General features: G+C 41.7%; 1 protein-coding gene across 1 annotated transcript; it reads left to right on the top strand.

Moving 5' to 3' along the window:
• The first annotated feature begins 1,403 nt into the window (after nucleotides 1-1,403).
• Nucleotides 1,404-2,823, top strand: LOC100274481 (uncharacterized). Its single transcript, NM_001148840.1, has one exon. It carries the CDS (start codon nucleotides 1,452-1,454, stop codon nucleotides 2,388-2,390), a length of 939 nt encoding a protein of 312 aa, NP_001142312.1. The 5' UTR covers nucleotides 1,404-1,451; the 3' UTR covers nucleotides 2,391-2,823.
• The last annotated feature ends 13,683 nt before the right edge of the window (nucleotides 2,824-16,506 follow it).

Here is a 16,506-nt window from a genome sequence, read left to right on the forward strand (position 1 = left end):
TTTTGTTAAAAAATATGATTGCAACTGCTGGTCTGATGTAATTGCAACTGCTGGTCTGGTGTGATTGCAACTTTTATATAACTATGTCCAAAAATCTATTAAATAAACAAGATTGCAACTGCTGCTCTGATGTAATTGCAACTGTGGGTCTGGTGTGATTGCAACTTCTATATAACTATGTCCAAAAATCTATTAAACAAACAAGATTGCAACTGCTGGTCTGGTGTAATTGCAACTGTGGGTCTGGTGTGATTGCAACTTCTATATAACTATGTCCAAAAATCTATTAAACAAACAAGATTGCAACTGCTGGTCTGGTGTAATTGCAACTTCTGGTCTGGTGTGATTGCAACTTTTATATAACTATGTCCAAAAATCTGTTAAACAAACAATGATTGCAACTGCTGTCTGGTGTAATTGCAACGGCTGGTCTGGTGTGATTGCAACTCCTATATAACTATGTCCAAAAATCTGTTAAACAAAAACAATGATTGCAACTGCTGCCTGGTGTAATTGCAACTGCTGTCTGGTGTAATTGCAACTGCAAGTCTGGTGTGATTGCAACTTATGTGAAGAGGTTGAGCCGTTCGCGGAGGAGCCGTTCACGGAGGAGCCGTTCACGGAGAAAGAGGGGCGGGGGCGGGAAAGTGAAAATATTCTGTCCGGAGCGTGCGGGAGGGACGAAACCGGCCTGGGTGGGACGGTTGGCTCGGACCTGGCACATAGGTTTGGCCTGGGTGCATTCTCTATATTGAATGCACCCAGGTGTAATATATAAATACAGTATATATATATATATATATATATATATATATTATTTTAATAAAACAAAATATATGTTTCTATTATTAGGTGGATGTGAATATGTAGCCAACAACAAAGATTTAAACACTCACTTATACATAATTTCACCTTATTTTTTTACATAAATTTTCTTATTATAGTAGTATAGAAGAGATTATATGAATGCAGGTTGATTCTAAAATGTAGGGCTTTTTAAAAAATATTAATGCGAGATGATCATTGAAACCAGTGCTTTAATATAGTTGAGAAAATATTAAGATAGAAAAAAATAATAATATAATCCGCCGCAATGCGCGAACGGTACGGTGTCTGTTTTTTCTTCTTTCGTGGATGGAAGTCATTTTCGCTTCGGCATATATCGATCAGCAGGTTGCTGGTGAGCTGTCCTCCATGTGTACTTCAATTCCACACGGGTCCGGTCCGGCCGGAGAAGGAACAATCAGAACCTAGCTAGCTGGCTGAAAAACGTGCCCCGGTCAACTCTCAGCAGCTGAATTCCACGCGTCTCTCTCTCCCTCGAATGTACTCTGCTCCTCCGATCCTATAAATAGCTGACTCGATTCTACCTAATTCTCCACACCACTGATCAAGCAATAGGACGATCGAGCAAGAAGCAAGCAGCAGTAACAAGAAACCATCATCGATCCATGTATCCACCAATGGCGGCGCTCGGAGGACGGCGGAGGAGGGCGTCGTCAGCGGCCCTCCAGCTAGCCTTGTTTGCGGTGGCCCTGGTCTCCCTGGCCGGCCCAGCCACGGCCGCGGGGAACAAGACCGGGCAGGTGACCGTGTTCTGGGGCCGGAACAAGGCCGAGGGCACGCTGCGCGAGGCCTGCGACTCGGGCCTCTACACCATGGTGATCATGTCCTTCCTCGACGTCTACGGCCCGCAGCGCGGCGGCTACCAGTACCACCTGGACCTGTCGGGCCACCCGACGGCCGGCATCGGGGACGACATCAAGCACTGCCAGTTCGTGGGCGTGCCGGTGACGCTCTCCGTCGGCGGCTTCGGCTCCGGCTACTCGCTCCCGTCGACGCAGGCGGCGCTGGACCTGTTCGACTACCTCTGGAACGCCTTCCTCGGCGGGTCGAAGCCGGGCGTGCGCCGCCCCTTCGGCGACGCGTGGCTCGACGGCGTCGACCTGTTCCTGGAGCGCGGCTCGCCCGCCGACCGCTACGACGTGCTGGCGCTCGAGCTCGCCAAGCACAACATCCGCGGCGGGCCCGGCAAGCCGCTGCACCTGACGGCCACGCCGCGCTGCGGGTTCCCGCCCGCCGGCTACCTGCGCCGCGCGCTCGACACGGGCATCTTCGAGCGCGTCCACGTCCGGATCTACGACGACGCCGACTGCGAGGCCAGGTGGCACCTCGCGTGGGACGAGTGGACGGCGGCGTACCCGGCCACCAGGTTCTACGTCGGCCTCACGGCGTCGGAGATGACGCACGGCTGGGTGCACCCCAAGAACGTCTACTACGACGTCGCGCCGTCCGCGCAGAAGGCGGACAACTACGGCGGCTTCATGATCTGGGACCGCTACTACGACAAACTCTCCAACTACACCAGCATGGTCAAGGACTACGCTTGATTGGATTTCTCGACTCAGTTCAGAGCAGACATGCATGCTAGCTGCGTCAGCCGCTTCGATCTAGCTCACCGACCTATATAAGCCGAAGTACTGTGTAGTGTGTTTGCATTTTATTGTAAGAAACTAAGAAGGAATAAATTGGCGAATAAACAAGAGTAAAATACACCGGGTTGTTGAGTGAAATTCAGCATTAAGGGTGTGTTTGTTTCAGCTTATAGATTATATAATCTGGATTATAATTTAAATTATATAATTTAGATTATAATCTAGATATATTATAATCTATATGTAGTTGTTTGCTAGTCTAGATTATACAAATGTAGATTATTCATAAAGACAGCAGTACCCTTGTTTGTTTATGTGAGGTGAGAAAAGAAGGATGGTATATATTGTAATTTCTATTTACATAACAATGGGTAGTGGGACTTTTGCCAAAATAATCTCAAATAAGCTACTCTTGAGGAGATTATGAGATTATCATAATCTAGGATTTAGATTATATAATTTGAACACATAATCTAGGTGTTTGTTTACCTATTGGATTATTTGTGCTGAATTATATAATCTAGAGAGATTATAATCCGAAATAAACAGGGCCTAAGTCACTTATATGGTTAGAAGTCTCGCTCAAAATCTATATTTTGATCTCAGAAAAGTTAGTTTGACTCTCATGCAGGTGTAACCGTGTAAAAGAGAGTTTATCCTAGCTACATGGCACCAAGTGGTGGGACAAAATTTGATAGCATGGCACCAAGTGGTAGCAAGAGTCATCAACGTCCAACTTACCACTCAAAGAGATACGTTCTTTTGGTCCTTACAGAAACATGGGAGATTCACAGTACGATCTATGTATAAAGCCTTTATCGCTCCACATATTGTACAACAAAATCACCCCATATAGAAGCTAAAATTACCTTTGAAAATTAAGATATTTATGTGGTATTTGATCAAGAACATTGCTCTAACTAAAGATAATCTAGCGAGAAAACATTGGAAAGGGAGTTTAAAGTGTTGGATGCAGTTTAAATGAATTCGTTCAACATCTCTTCTTGGATTGTTCTATTGCTAAATGCATTTGGAGAGGGGTACAAATCTCCTTTAACATATCACCACCTTTAAGCATACAACATATGTTTGGAAACTGGTTGAATGGGGTGGATGATACACTTAAGTACAAAATCTGGGAAGGAGCATGCACCTTGTGTTGGGCAATATGGCTGTCGGGGACCGTAATTAAGGGTACCCCCAATGCTCCTTAATCCAGCTGGAAAATATCTTCAGAACAAACCATAAACGACTGATAAAGCGCAGGCCTCGTCTACCAAGGGACGCGACCTCATCCGAGCCCAGCCTCGGGAGAGGACAGTAGTCCCGGACGAATTCACGCCTCGCCCGAGGGTCCCCTCAGTCAGCAGACACACCCCCGTCTCACCCAAGGCTAAGCTCGAGCGAACTTTGTCGTGCAGCGACCTCAGCCGAATCGCCTTCCCAACTGACCGTATCGCATGCGCATTTAATGCGGGGATCGCCTGACACCTTATCCTGACACGCGCGCCTCAGTCGGCAAGGTCGTAGTGACCACAGTCACTTCGCCCCTTTACTGACCGATTCTGACAGAAAAACATCACTGTTCATCCTGTTTTGACTACTGTGCCAACCACCAGGGAAAGACTAACAACAGTCGCGGCCACTCCCGAGTTCAGCCTCGGGCGCAACAAGGAGCTCCGCCTCACCCGACCCCAGGTCTCGACCTCAGCCTCGGCCTCGGGAGGAGGTCTCCGCTTCGCTCGACCCCGGGCCTCGACCTCAGCCTCGGTCTCGGGAGGAGGTCTCCGCCTCGCCCGACCTCAAGCCTCGGCCTCGAGAGGAGTCACATCCGCGCCCGACCTCAGCCTCGGCCTCGGAAGGAGTCGCCGCCTCGCCCGATCTCAGGCCTCGGAATCAACTACGCTACAGGGGATACATCATGACCCTATCCCTAGCTAGCCGCCTCAGGCTACGAGGGAACAAGACCGGTGTCCCATCTAAATTACTCCGGTAACAGGTAATGATGGTTCCCCGCGTGCGCCCATGACGTCGTTTGCTCTCAACCCCCTACGGAAGCAAGGAAACGTCAGCAGGATCCATGCCGCACAGCCAGCTGTGCTTCTACAGGGCTCAAGGCACTTCTCCGACGGCCACGTTGGTACATGTACAGGGCTCAAGGCAATTCTCCGCCAGCCACGTTAGCTCATAGCTACACCCCCATTGTACAGCTCGGCATCTCCTTATATCTATAAAAGGGGATGTCCAGGTCCTTCCGGGGGAAAAGAGAAAGGAGAGAAGAAACGTACGAACGTGCGACGTACGAACGGGCGAAGGCAGGCGAGCAGAGGCAGGCAGAGTAAGAGAGACGCGGTAGAGGCAGACTCAGACAGCTCACCTCCAGGCCGAACCCTCTCTCTATCTCTATCTCTCTCGCTCTCGCTCTCTCGCAACGCTTGTAACTCCTACTGCAAGCACCCCCCGGTGCAAGATAATATAAGCCTCATCCCTTCGCTTGTGTTCCATCTTGCATCAACTCATCTGGACAGGGGCACGCGGCACTAAAATTCACTAGTCGGTCCGGTTGAGGGCCCCCCGGGTCCGAAACACCGACAATGGCTATGTCGAAATGATGTTATTTTTAACAATATACTAGTTTCTACTCCTATGTAGGTAGTGTTCAGAGGAACCCACTGGATAAAACAATGGTCCGTGTTGCAAAAAGAGGAAAACATGACACAAATCAAGTGGGAATGTCGCGCGCTTGAGACTACAATGATGCAAGTTTTCTCATACAACGGATGGAGTTTTAGTAATTGAATTGGTTTTTAGTAGATTTCGAAATATGGTTGTTCTTAAAATATTAAACATTGTGTGTTTTAGTTTGAGATGTAATAATTGAACAGCCACATGCATCTATTGGTGCAGAAGCTGGAATATTTCAATATATTCCCTATTCAAAAAAAATCCTAGCTACATGCAGTGGCGGATCCAGGATTGATCCAAGAGGGGGCTATTAAACTAAGGCTACAATTTTTTTAAATCAAACAAAAACATATAATTGATGTTTAATATGACACAAGAAGCAAGATATAATTTAAACATTCAAGAAATTTGTAGCCCAAAGTAAATCGATATGGATTCTAGAAATACAATAATCAATGCGTACTAGTCACGACTTCACTGCTTGCTTTGATTGTCTGCAGTCTGCTCGGCTTGCTTGCTTGCTTGTCTGCAGTCCGTGCCCGCCCGGCCGTGGACTTGCTCTCCGGGCTTACTTGCTTGCTACGACTTGCTTGCTTGCTTTGCTTCACGACTTCACTGCTTGCCAGGAGGCTTCACTGCTTGCTTGCTTTGCTTCACGGAAGGAGGCCAGCCGGCCAAGAGCCCAGGACCAGGAGGGAGCGCCCGTGGCGCCGCGAGCCCACGGCGGTGCTCCGGCCTTCGGCCTCCGGCCTCCGTGCGCGAGACGGCACGAGTCAAGTAGGCAAGTGGCGGCTGGAGCTTGTTGGGAGACGTAGCTGCGTAGTGGCGGCTGCCGGCTAGAGATAGAGGAAGACATAGATGTGTACTGGCGAGCTGGCGGCTGGACGACGATTGCGTGGCCTAATGGGCTGTGACCGCTCGCCTATTCGCTGTAGTTGGGCCACGACCGGGGCTGCAGCCCAGGCAGCCCCGGACGCAGATCCGCCCCCGGCTACTTGTTAGCTGACTTGGCGTGTTGGCGTATGGGATATACATGTATCAGTGGCAAGGCTTAATCTTTAAAAAACATGTCTTTTCCATACGATCTCGAGTAAAGACGATCCCCATATAAAAAACGGTAACACTCTTGGGCAGATTAATTATTTGAGGTGAACATAATTTTCTAGTTTTAAGTTTCATTATTTGAGGTAACACTCATGGAAAACATGTATTTTTTTCCATGAGAACTGTAATTTTCTAGTTTTAACTTTTATTATTTGAGGTGAACATAATATAAAATTTGAGCAGAGTAATTATTTATCATGCACCAATCTTGTCATATTCAAAAAAATATTATATATGTATATATATAGTATATGTATTTAAAGCCTTGGGCTCTATTTAGCTACAAGAAGCCCCAGCCAAATATGAACGCACGTGCACTGACAGCCGACCGGACTTTTCACATTCCATATATAATGACGTGCTGCCGCCATTAGCTCCTCTTTCTTCTCCCAGTCTCAGTTTCCATAATCGCCTACACCACCACAAAACCCCAACCCTCTCCGCGCGACACCAGGTCTCTCCGCTGACTCCGCCCTCTCCAACGACTCCGCTCCATCCGCCGCTCGTAGTTGATCCAGGCGCAATCGGGGATAGAGTGGCGCCTCCTTATCGACCCCAAGTCGAGCTCCTCTATCCTCGCTGCTGCAACTAGAGACGAGAGTCCAAATCGGAGAAAACCCAGTTTCTCCGCCGACGCGAGTGCTTCCACATTCTCCGCCGTCGTTCGACATTCTCCGCCGTCAACGAGTGCCGCTCCAACGGGTAGCCCTTCCCCAACCATCTACGGTGGGTTCTTCCGAACCCTAGCTAGTCGCATTACCTGGGATCGTCGTCGACCGTCAACAAAGATAGCAAACACTAAAAAGGTAAATCGATCTCCTATACAAATGTGTTGTTTTTCTGTTCATAGTGCATTCTAAGGATTACGACTGGTGACAAATATTTATGCAGTTGCATTAATACATTTACGCACATTTACACAGGTGGTTACGCACATTAGAATACATGTTTATGCATCTCAGTTCAAGTTAATTTTTTACATAGATGATGTTCGAGTGGTAATGGAGTGGTCAACTAGTTGTTTTTTGTATAGTATATGATTCATTCAAAAGTTCATATATTTTTAGTGACTGCATACATTTATTTATTCTATTAGTTTATAGTTAATACATTACTGTTTACAGCATGTATTGTTTTATTGAATCATATACAGTTTTTTATGATTATAAAACACGACATTATTTATTCCATTAGTTCACAGTTAATACATTACTTGTTTTCAGCAAGTTTTGTTTTGTTCAAACATATTCAGTTTATTATGATTATAAAACAGGACAGAACATGTATGCAAGTGATTTTTGTAAAGGAGCAGTCAATTAGTTGTTTTTGGTAGAGTATATTATTTATGCAGATTTTCTTATATGGTTAGTGATAAGCATTAATTTATGTATTCATTAGTTTATAGTTAATACATTACTGTTTACAACAAGTTTTTGTTTTATTGAAATATATTCAGATTTTTATGATTGTAGAACAGGACAGAACATGTATGCAACTGTTTTTAGTAAAGGAGCAGTCAATTAGTTGTCGTTGATAGAGTATATGATTTATTCAAAATTTCATATATGTTTAGTGCATACATTTATTTATTCCAGATGTCTATAGTTAATACATTATTGGTTACAGCAAGGTCTGTTTTATTGAAACATATTCAGATGTTTATGATGATAGAATAGGACAGTATATGTATGCAAGTGTAACTAGATGAAATGTTTAATGATGTTTATTACCATTATTATTATAAGTACCATGCAAAATTTTACAGATTGCTTTATGCTTGATATTTAAAACAATTAGGTTAATTTATTCAATCATACCACACAATCAATACATCCACATATCCAACAGATTAATGTTTACAGTTTTGTGTATTATGCATGCAGTTTTGACTTAAAAAAATGAAGCACGTGGACCGTCCTCCGAAAAATCCCAAACGTATAACAATTCAGTCAAGCCAGGAGTGTTTCAGTGTTGACATTTCGTGCACAGAACAGTCTAATCCATGTCCAGAAGTGGGAAATCCTCCAAATGTTAACAGTCAAACTTTGATCAATAAAACAATACAGCTGGATTCTGATGAAGATGACTTCATGCCAGCTGTTAAGAAGCGTAATGTTTCTAAAAGCCATACAAGAGTTCTAAGAAAAGTTATGACAAAGAGGATAAAAGCTGAGGATCTTCCCCGACAGGTTAGTTTTATGCATACTCAACAAACAATTTTCTATTCGTAAGCTTCTAAATATTATTTTTTTATAATAACAAAATTGTTTCTGGTTCTATATTTTATAACAGAGGCTCAATGTCAGGTGCAACCCACAAGATGTCATTGCAAGCATTCACATATTGAATGAAAGACAACGTCAGGCCATAAGACGTAAAGGTTTCTCTAATATTCTTGATATGACAGTAGATGCGTTGTGTAGTAGATCGCACCTTCAATGGTTGATGGATAAGCTTGACCACAAGGACATGACAATTTGTCCTGGTCCAGAAAGGAACTAAAAATCACAAAGGACATTGTGCATCTTATCCTTGGTGTACCAAATCATGGCGGTGGAAAACCATTGGGGATTGATGAAGCAGTTGCAGCAAGTAACTTGAGGGTAGAGCTTGGTTTGGCTAAAGACGAGTTCAATGTGACATTGCTACAGGATCGTTTAAGGAAAGGCGAGGATGATGATCTTTCCATCAGATGTTTCTTCCTTATCTTATTCAATCATTTGTTGTTTCCAACTGCTAGCTGGGGCATAACAAACCATGAAGTGCTTCTGACAGAAGAAATGCACCGTTTCCACGAGACTGATTGGTGTCAGCTTATTTTTAATGACCTTTGTGAAGCTGCAAAAAAGTGGCATAACCGAAGCACCACAAATGTCACCACGACTATATACGGATGCTCAATTGTGTCCTTGTAAGTATAGAGTTTCTCTTATGTACATATATTGCAATTTTTTTTGCTCATTGTGGGGCATGATATAACATATTTTATGATGTTTGTTATGTTTACTTACACGGCCATTGCATATTAAAAAATTTTATGTAGCTGTACTACCTGGATCACCTGCATGCAGCCGTTGCCCCCCAAAATAAGCTTGGTACACCTCGCATAAAATTCTTCGATAAGAATATCATAAAAGCTTTGACTAAAGCCGACAAGAGGAAGGCACGCCATGGGTCCGAACCTTTCAGATATTGTGAAGTAAGTTATTCATATTTAAACAAGTGTATTTTATGACAAATTTTATGTCAAATATATGTGCTTTGTTTTGAGTACCATTGTTTGCATTACAAACTCATGGTCCAGTTCAACTTTCACTTACATTTTATATTTTAGTTTCAAAGCTCGACCGAGACATGCTATTCAGTTGTACCTAAGCTCGATCGCTAATCCGAGGCAAGTTTTTGTTGTATTATATACATCTATTTTTAAGATTTATGGAACAAATGGAATAGGAGTGTTGTGATGGATTCTTATTATTTTTGCTGAACAACCAGCTGAAGTGCAGGACCAACATTTTTGATGCATCGCGCCCTGCCCCTACTCCTCGGCCCACCTTTAACATCCAACTTTCATCGATTAAGGAGATGATGTCAAGTAAGATCAACCAGCTCCCACCTCATCATCGATCTAAATTCACAGAGAAACTTGTTGTATATGACTTGGAGGTTGACAAGGCATGCTTAGCCATAAAAGACAGCATTAACAAAATTATTGAGAAGCAATATGACATAGCAGACAACTTTATAGAGCTAATCGACGAGGTACTACGTGTCGAGTCTGATAATTTAGAAAACGAGACAGATGAGCCACAACAATCGAGGAATTCGGTTGATTCAGCAGGTCAGTCATATAATTATCACTTTTTATACATTCAGAACCTTTCACAGACTACATGTGCATAGGGTTTTTTATATGTACAGTAAACAACATTTTGTTATTTTTAGTATATGCAGCAACATTTGATCTATAATGCAAGTTTTGACTTACATTATTTACAATATAATTTTGCATAAGGACACACTGTCCATGCCACCCAACCCACACCGGATCTGTCATCCCAAGCATCACAGCTTGAGACCCAGCTGGGTGGTACTCATTTTGAAGAAATTCATGAAAGACAACAGCATATTCATAGAGTATTGGAGACTTGTCCTGACGAAGCGGACGTTGATACATGACATCAGGTAATATATCCAACCCCATGAGCTTTTTTATGCATCATTCGTACATTGTTTGCATATTACTTTTTAGCTGGATACGGACCACACTATTTGTCAATAGGATTTCTGCTTTGATGTTTGAAACAACATGTTGAGGAACACAAATATCACACCTCAACCCACACCAGCTTGCACCTTTACGAGATCAAATATGTCGACCCATTTGCCGAAATTTTTGCGACACCGTGTTTGTTTAGCAGTCCTTGTCTCATGTTATAATTCCATTTTACGATTACATTAGTACAATACATATTACATAATTTTACTAATCATATACCTTTGTGTAGAGAGGTGAAATGGCAACGGATGAAATGGAACACAATGACAGTGGACCAGTCTTTGATCAGACCCCAACTCCTCATGTCAGTATAATAACATACATCTTCTATAATGCACTTTATGCCATTAAACTAATTATTCTAATGTTCAAACACTTATAACCAGGTTGCATCTCAGGTTGATACACTAAAAGGGACATCACTTTCTGGAACTGCTCCTCTCCTTACAGAGCTCGATTGCGTTCGTTCTCTGTGGAATTTACTCTGTTCCAAGGACATTGACCAAAGCAGGTACACGTTACACAAATTACGAAGACCGTATTTATTAGTTTGTTTCATGCATGTAATATGAATATATAACTATATTCTTCATACAGGGTTGTCATAGATTACGGTGAATACAGTGGAAACTGTCTCGATATTTATGAATCTTTCGCAGAGGGGAAGTGTCTTGAGAACGTGTTCATGCAGTGCTTCATTGAGTGTGTTCGTGATGATTCCAAAAATCATCGTCGAACTATGACTTCTAACAGATTATTACTTGATGTCAATGTTGGGGTATGTTCTTCTTCACAGTTATTGTAATTATTCACTGAATATACTTACATACTCTCTATGTTGTTTCTAGGCTCTGCTAAATTTTGAAGAGCAGGAACGTCATAGTAAGAATCCTCAGCCGTTTGACCAAAATGTATTACAGAATTGCTTACATAACACACTGCCTTCGTTGGTAAATCTGGATAAATGCAAGTCGGTAAGCCTCAGTATTCTTTTTTCACAGGTTCATTAGTATATTTCCTTTGCAAACACATATTCTTATTAACTGTACTTTTTACTCATCATGGCAGTGTAACAGCAACATGTAACTTATTTACATTTTTTTCATCAACAGATATTGGTACCTATGCTTAGTAGGGGACATTGGACACTGTATGTAATCAACCTACAGCATCGGTGTATACACATTTTAGATTCGAATCCGTATGGTATAGAACTCGGTGGCACTACATGGAAGGACTACAATTATGACCCAATCTATTTAGGTGGAAGGAAATTCCCATGGGCTAGGGTTATAATGAGTAGGTTGAGCAAAGCGTTACAACATGTTTGCCCCAATGCATCCTTCCCCAAATTTGGTAACTTTCCAATGGATATGCCATCAAATTGCCCAACAATGAGAACAAGGTCAAACGACTGTGGCTTTTATGTAATGAGTTACATGAAGTATTATGATCACAATTCAGGTGGCCTCACTTCTTACACTCAACCAGTAAGTGATTATGCTAAATATTTATCTTCAGGTTGCCATCGTTGTACATGTTAGCTATACACGTGTATAATTAATGATATGCTTGTATTGCAGGACAATTCTCAAGACCTACGTGCTCATGCCCTATATTATCTCACATTCCATCGCATGAACAAGGCGATGTCACTTCCAATAGAGATCCAGAGATTTATGTTTGTGCCATGTATCATACTGTGGTATTTTGGTCAAGCTTGTTAGTTAACAATGTTAGGAAGCTTCCTTACATGTGATGTTTAGAACAGTTGTTATGCTACCTTGTCTTAGGTTGTTACGCAGGTACTTTTGTGAATATCAGTTGGTCGGATACTTTTGGTTAGGCTGTGACGATGCTTTTATATCTTATGAACATCAGATGCATTTACGTTAGTGGGCTTAAATATGATCTTTTAGATGTTATGAAGTTCTTCTTTTGTTAATTGCTTACATTATTTATGCATACCACATTTCTTAATATTATGACCAATTCATTTAAGGTTATACTTTTGGTTAATTTTTCTATATACTTATTGGTATGTCGATCATTTTTATACTCTTTGTTATTTTGTTATTCACGATGCATATTGCTCATTCATTACATTTCTGGTCATATAGTTTATTTATTATACAATTATCATATCAGGTTGTATACGATGTTTTATCATTACCAATAATGCAACATTAGTAAGGAATATATGCTACATTTACTAGACTTCAACAACCAACTGTATATAAATCATTTGTGACACATGCAATGTTTATTGCAAAAAAGAATTGTTCGTATCACATACAACATACTAATCACTGCCTGACTCACTGTTATCGTAATCAATTGCGTGTTTTTTTGATGTTGTTGTCTCATTCCAATGAGGAGCGTTACGTCCAACCTTGTTCTTAGATCAAGGAGGTCGTCCTCTCTTACGTCCAGCAAGGCTAGCCAACTGTAATCTATTCTCCTCCAATGACAAACATGTCCTACTGTTGTGACCATCAGCAATTCCACACTTCTGGCATTTCCTGTTCATTTTCTTTGTACCTTTTGCTCCCAATCTAATAACCTTTTGTTCACTCCCCTTTATTGTTCTTCCTTTAGGTTTTGAGTTATTTGGTCTTGCCAAGCTTATCCCATCGACTACAAAATCCAGTTTCTGCAATTCAACAGTATATATTTTTCAGCACATAATATTATGTAGTCCCACATTTAGTCTAATACCATTATTACCTTTCTGGCATGATCATTTTGTTCATGGTCAGCACTCTCATTCATATCCGTGTGATCCTACAAATTAACTTGTACCCACCAACACATTTTTAAGGTCAATCGTAAGCCAATAACACAAACCAATAAATCATTTGTATGTACAACCGCAAATCAATATAATTGTTAAAGTTATTACCTCTTCAAATGAACGTATCGGTATAGGTATTTGAACATTGTCCACACCCCCTTCAAGTATATTAGATACGTGTTGAATTTCCTGAAAAATTGGTTCAAAGCTCAGTATACATCAGTTACAAATCAACATACACAACAATATAATCAAAACCTTGTTATTCCTTTCACCCAATTCACCATCTCTTTCAACGTCTCTATTATCTTCATCATCGTCCTAAAATTTTATTGTTTTATACCTCATCAATGAATTAGGATGAATAATATGTTAACAATATCTACATTAAAACATCACATATATGTATACCATCTCCCCCACTAGTTCCACAAGTCTCCTCAACTTCTATATCTGTCTCCAAACGTGAAAGTACCTCAAGAAGCTCATCCATTACTTCTAGGGCTCTATCATTACCTGCCTTTGATAAACTAGCATGATGCACTACTTTCATTGCTTTTTTAGCAACATCTTTTGTCTATATGATTTTGTTTCTCCATCCTTTCCCTTCAAATTCCTATCATCTCTTCAAAATGGAACATCTTGCCTTGCTGAGTACGTGTATCTTTGTAAAATGTATTCCTTAGGTATCCGTTCAATTTGAAGATGCATAAACGCGCGTAGTACATGTACACAGAATAGCCCTATAAAAACAATAACGATCATAAGAATTTTTTTATATGTTTTTCATATAAAGGTATATAATTACTATTTCGTACTCCATACCTGTATGTTCCCAATGTTTGCATTCACACGTATACTTTCCTGATTCTTCATCAGCTGTCACTTTGAATTGGTGTTGTCCCCACACAATTTTATTCGATCTTGTTGTATGTTGCACTACCCAATCATTTGCACCCCCTTCTTGATCATGCATTATCTTGAATGCAGTTGCATATTTCAAAGACTCCTAGAATTTATTCATCACAGCCCTTGTGTATGTTCTTGCAACCCTTATCTCAAACATATATAGCGTGTTTGTTTCCTTTTGACCCTGTGTCGTATATAATTCAAATTAGATGACACTTATATTAAGGTATAAATATACTTCATAACAATTTGTCCTCACCATGCTTCCCACTGCTTCTTTTGACTCTTTCATCTTTCTACTGTGTAGAAGCTTAATCATTTGCTTGGCGAATTGATGTAGCGGAGTGTTTGCATCGACATGTGCACTTTGCACAAGCTTGTTCATGCTTTCGCTACGCTGTGTAGGCAACATTAGCCCACAATAATGATTCTTGAAAAAGGCAGGCACCCAATCCTTATGTATTCCATACATCTTGTTGAGGGTAATGTTATCGTGCAGATGGAAATCTTCAAGTAGCATTGACCATGCAGTCTCAAACTCCAACTCAGTCAAAGGATGATGTATTATAGATTGGAACCTTGTCTTAAAGTCCATTTCCTCAAACCTTGCATACAACTCATTTAGAAAAGGCATATACCTATTTTGCACATGCCATAGACACAACTGATGTATTATGTGTGGGAAAACCCTCTCGAGTGCTACTGGCATTGCTGGATCTTGATCTGCATTCATAGATGTCAAAATTGTATGAATCTTATTCCATGTCAGAAATAAAATAAAATCAAATTTAAGACATATTTTATGTATATACATTTCCTGCATTATTATCAGTCGTACCTGTCAGCATCACTCGTGGCCCTTCGGTTCCCATGCATGTTTTGAAGGCGTTGAATACCCATTCAAATGTATCAACAGTTTCATCGCCCAATAATGTGAAAGCAAATATGGTGCACTGGAGGTGGTGATTTGAACCAACAAACATACCTAGTGGTTTTTCATACAGATTAGTCTTATGTGTTGTGTCAAATGTAACTGCATCACCAAAATCCATGTAGTCCCCTTGCTGGCTTGCATGTGACCAAAATATGCTCAAAATATTTCCTTCTTTATCCAATTGGAAGTCAGAGAAAATTTGTGGATTATCCTTTTTGCATGATGCAAAAAAAAGATAGTAGCTTAGCCACATCATTTGTATTTCTCTCTCGTTGCTTTGCCTTTTTCCTGAAATTATTATCAATATTAGCATTGGGCACCAACATTTATGCAAATTTCAATTCTGAATTAGAATCTAAAAATATTATAAACTTACAGGTTATACATGTCCTGTGCTATTACAGGCACACTCTCAGGACCACCGTGCATTTCTGAAACATAATCCATAATACAATGCTGCGGGATTCGACTCTCCTGCATTGAACTTATGAACTCCATGTATTCAGGATCATGTGTCTTGTTGCATTGTAATTGATTCTTTTCTGTATCCTTCTTAAAAAAAATTCATGATTATGATCCAAGTGCAACAGATCAATATGCACCGATATAACTGTCTCTTTGGCATCATCATAAATTATTTTTAAGTTTCATACCGGCCTTGCATTGTGTCCACGTCGAGCTGGTATTACGTACCTTTGGTTTTGATATTCCCCTTACTGCACTCTTTCCTTCCATCGAGCAATTCAACCACTTACAATTTTTCCGTTCCCTATACTTTTCAATGGGAAGCCAACTTCATATGCATACCTACTATAAAATTGATATGCTTCATCCACACCACTGAATGTCATACCAACTTTAGGTACCAACCTCGGATCAATTGTAACTTCCTGTACAAATAAATAAAATCTATATGTATATACATGTCGGCGTTTCAGACCCGGGGGGGTCCCTGGACCGACGAGTGAGATTGTCACTGCGTGTCCCTGTCCAGATGGGTTGGCGCGGGATGGAACACAAGATGTGGAGCAAGCCTTGTATTATCCTGCACCAGGGGTGCCGCTCATAGTAGGGGTTACAAGCACGTCGCGAGAGGGAGAGAGAGAGAGGGAGCCTGTTCGTTCGCTCCTTCCCCCCGCGCGAACCCCCCTCTAGGATGGCCCTGGACCTCCCTTTTATAGACGCAAGGAGAGGGTCCAGTCGTACAATGGGGGGTGTAGCTACGCGCTAACGTGTCCGACAGAGAGATGCCTAAGCCTTGTGTACATGCCAACGTGGCTGTCGGGGGAGAGCTTGAGCCCTGTACACGTGATAGCGTGGCTGTCGGAGGAGCGCCTGAGTCCTGTAGGAGCACAGCTGGCAGTGC

Source organism: Zea mays, chromosome 7, assembly GCF_902167145.1.
Source record: "Zea mays cultivar B73 chromosome 7, Zm-B73-REFERENCE-NAM-5.0, whole genome shotgun sequence".
NCBI classification, from domain to species: Eukaryota; Viridiplantae; Streptophyta; class Magnoliopsida; order Poales; family Poaceae; genus Zea; species Zea mays.

Excerpts from the sequence above, each read along its gene's own strand:
- LOC100274481 (NM_001148840.1), top strand. The coding sequence starts at position 1,452 with ATGTATCCACCAATGGCGGCGCTCGGAGGACGGCGGAGGAGGGCGTCG.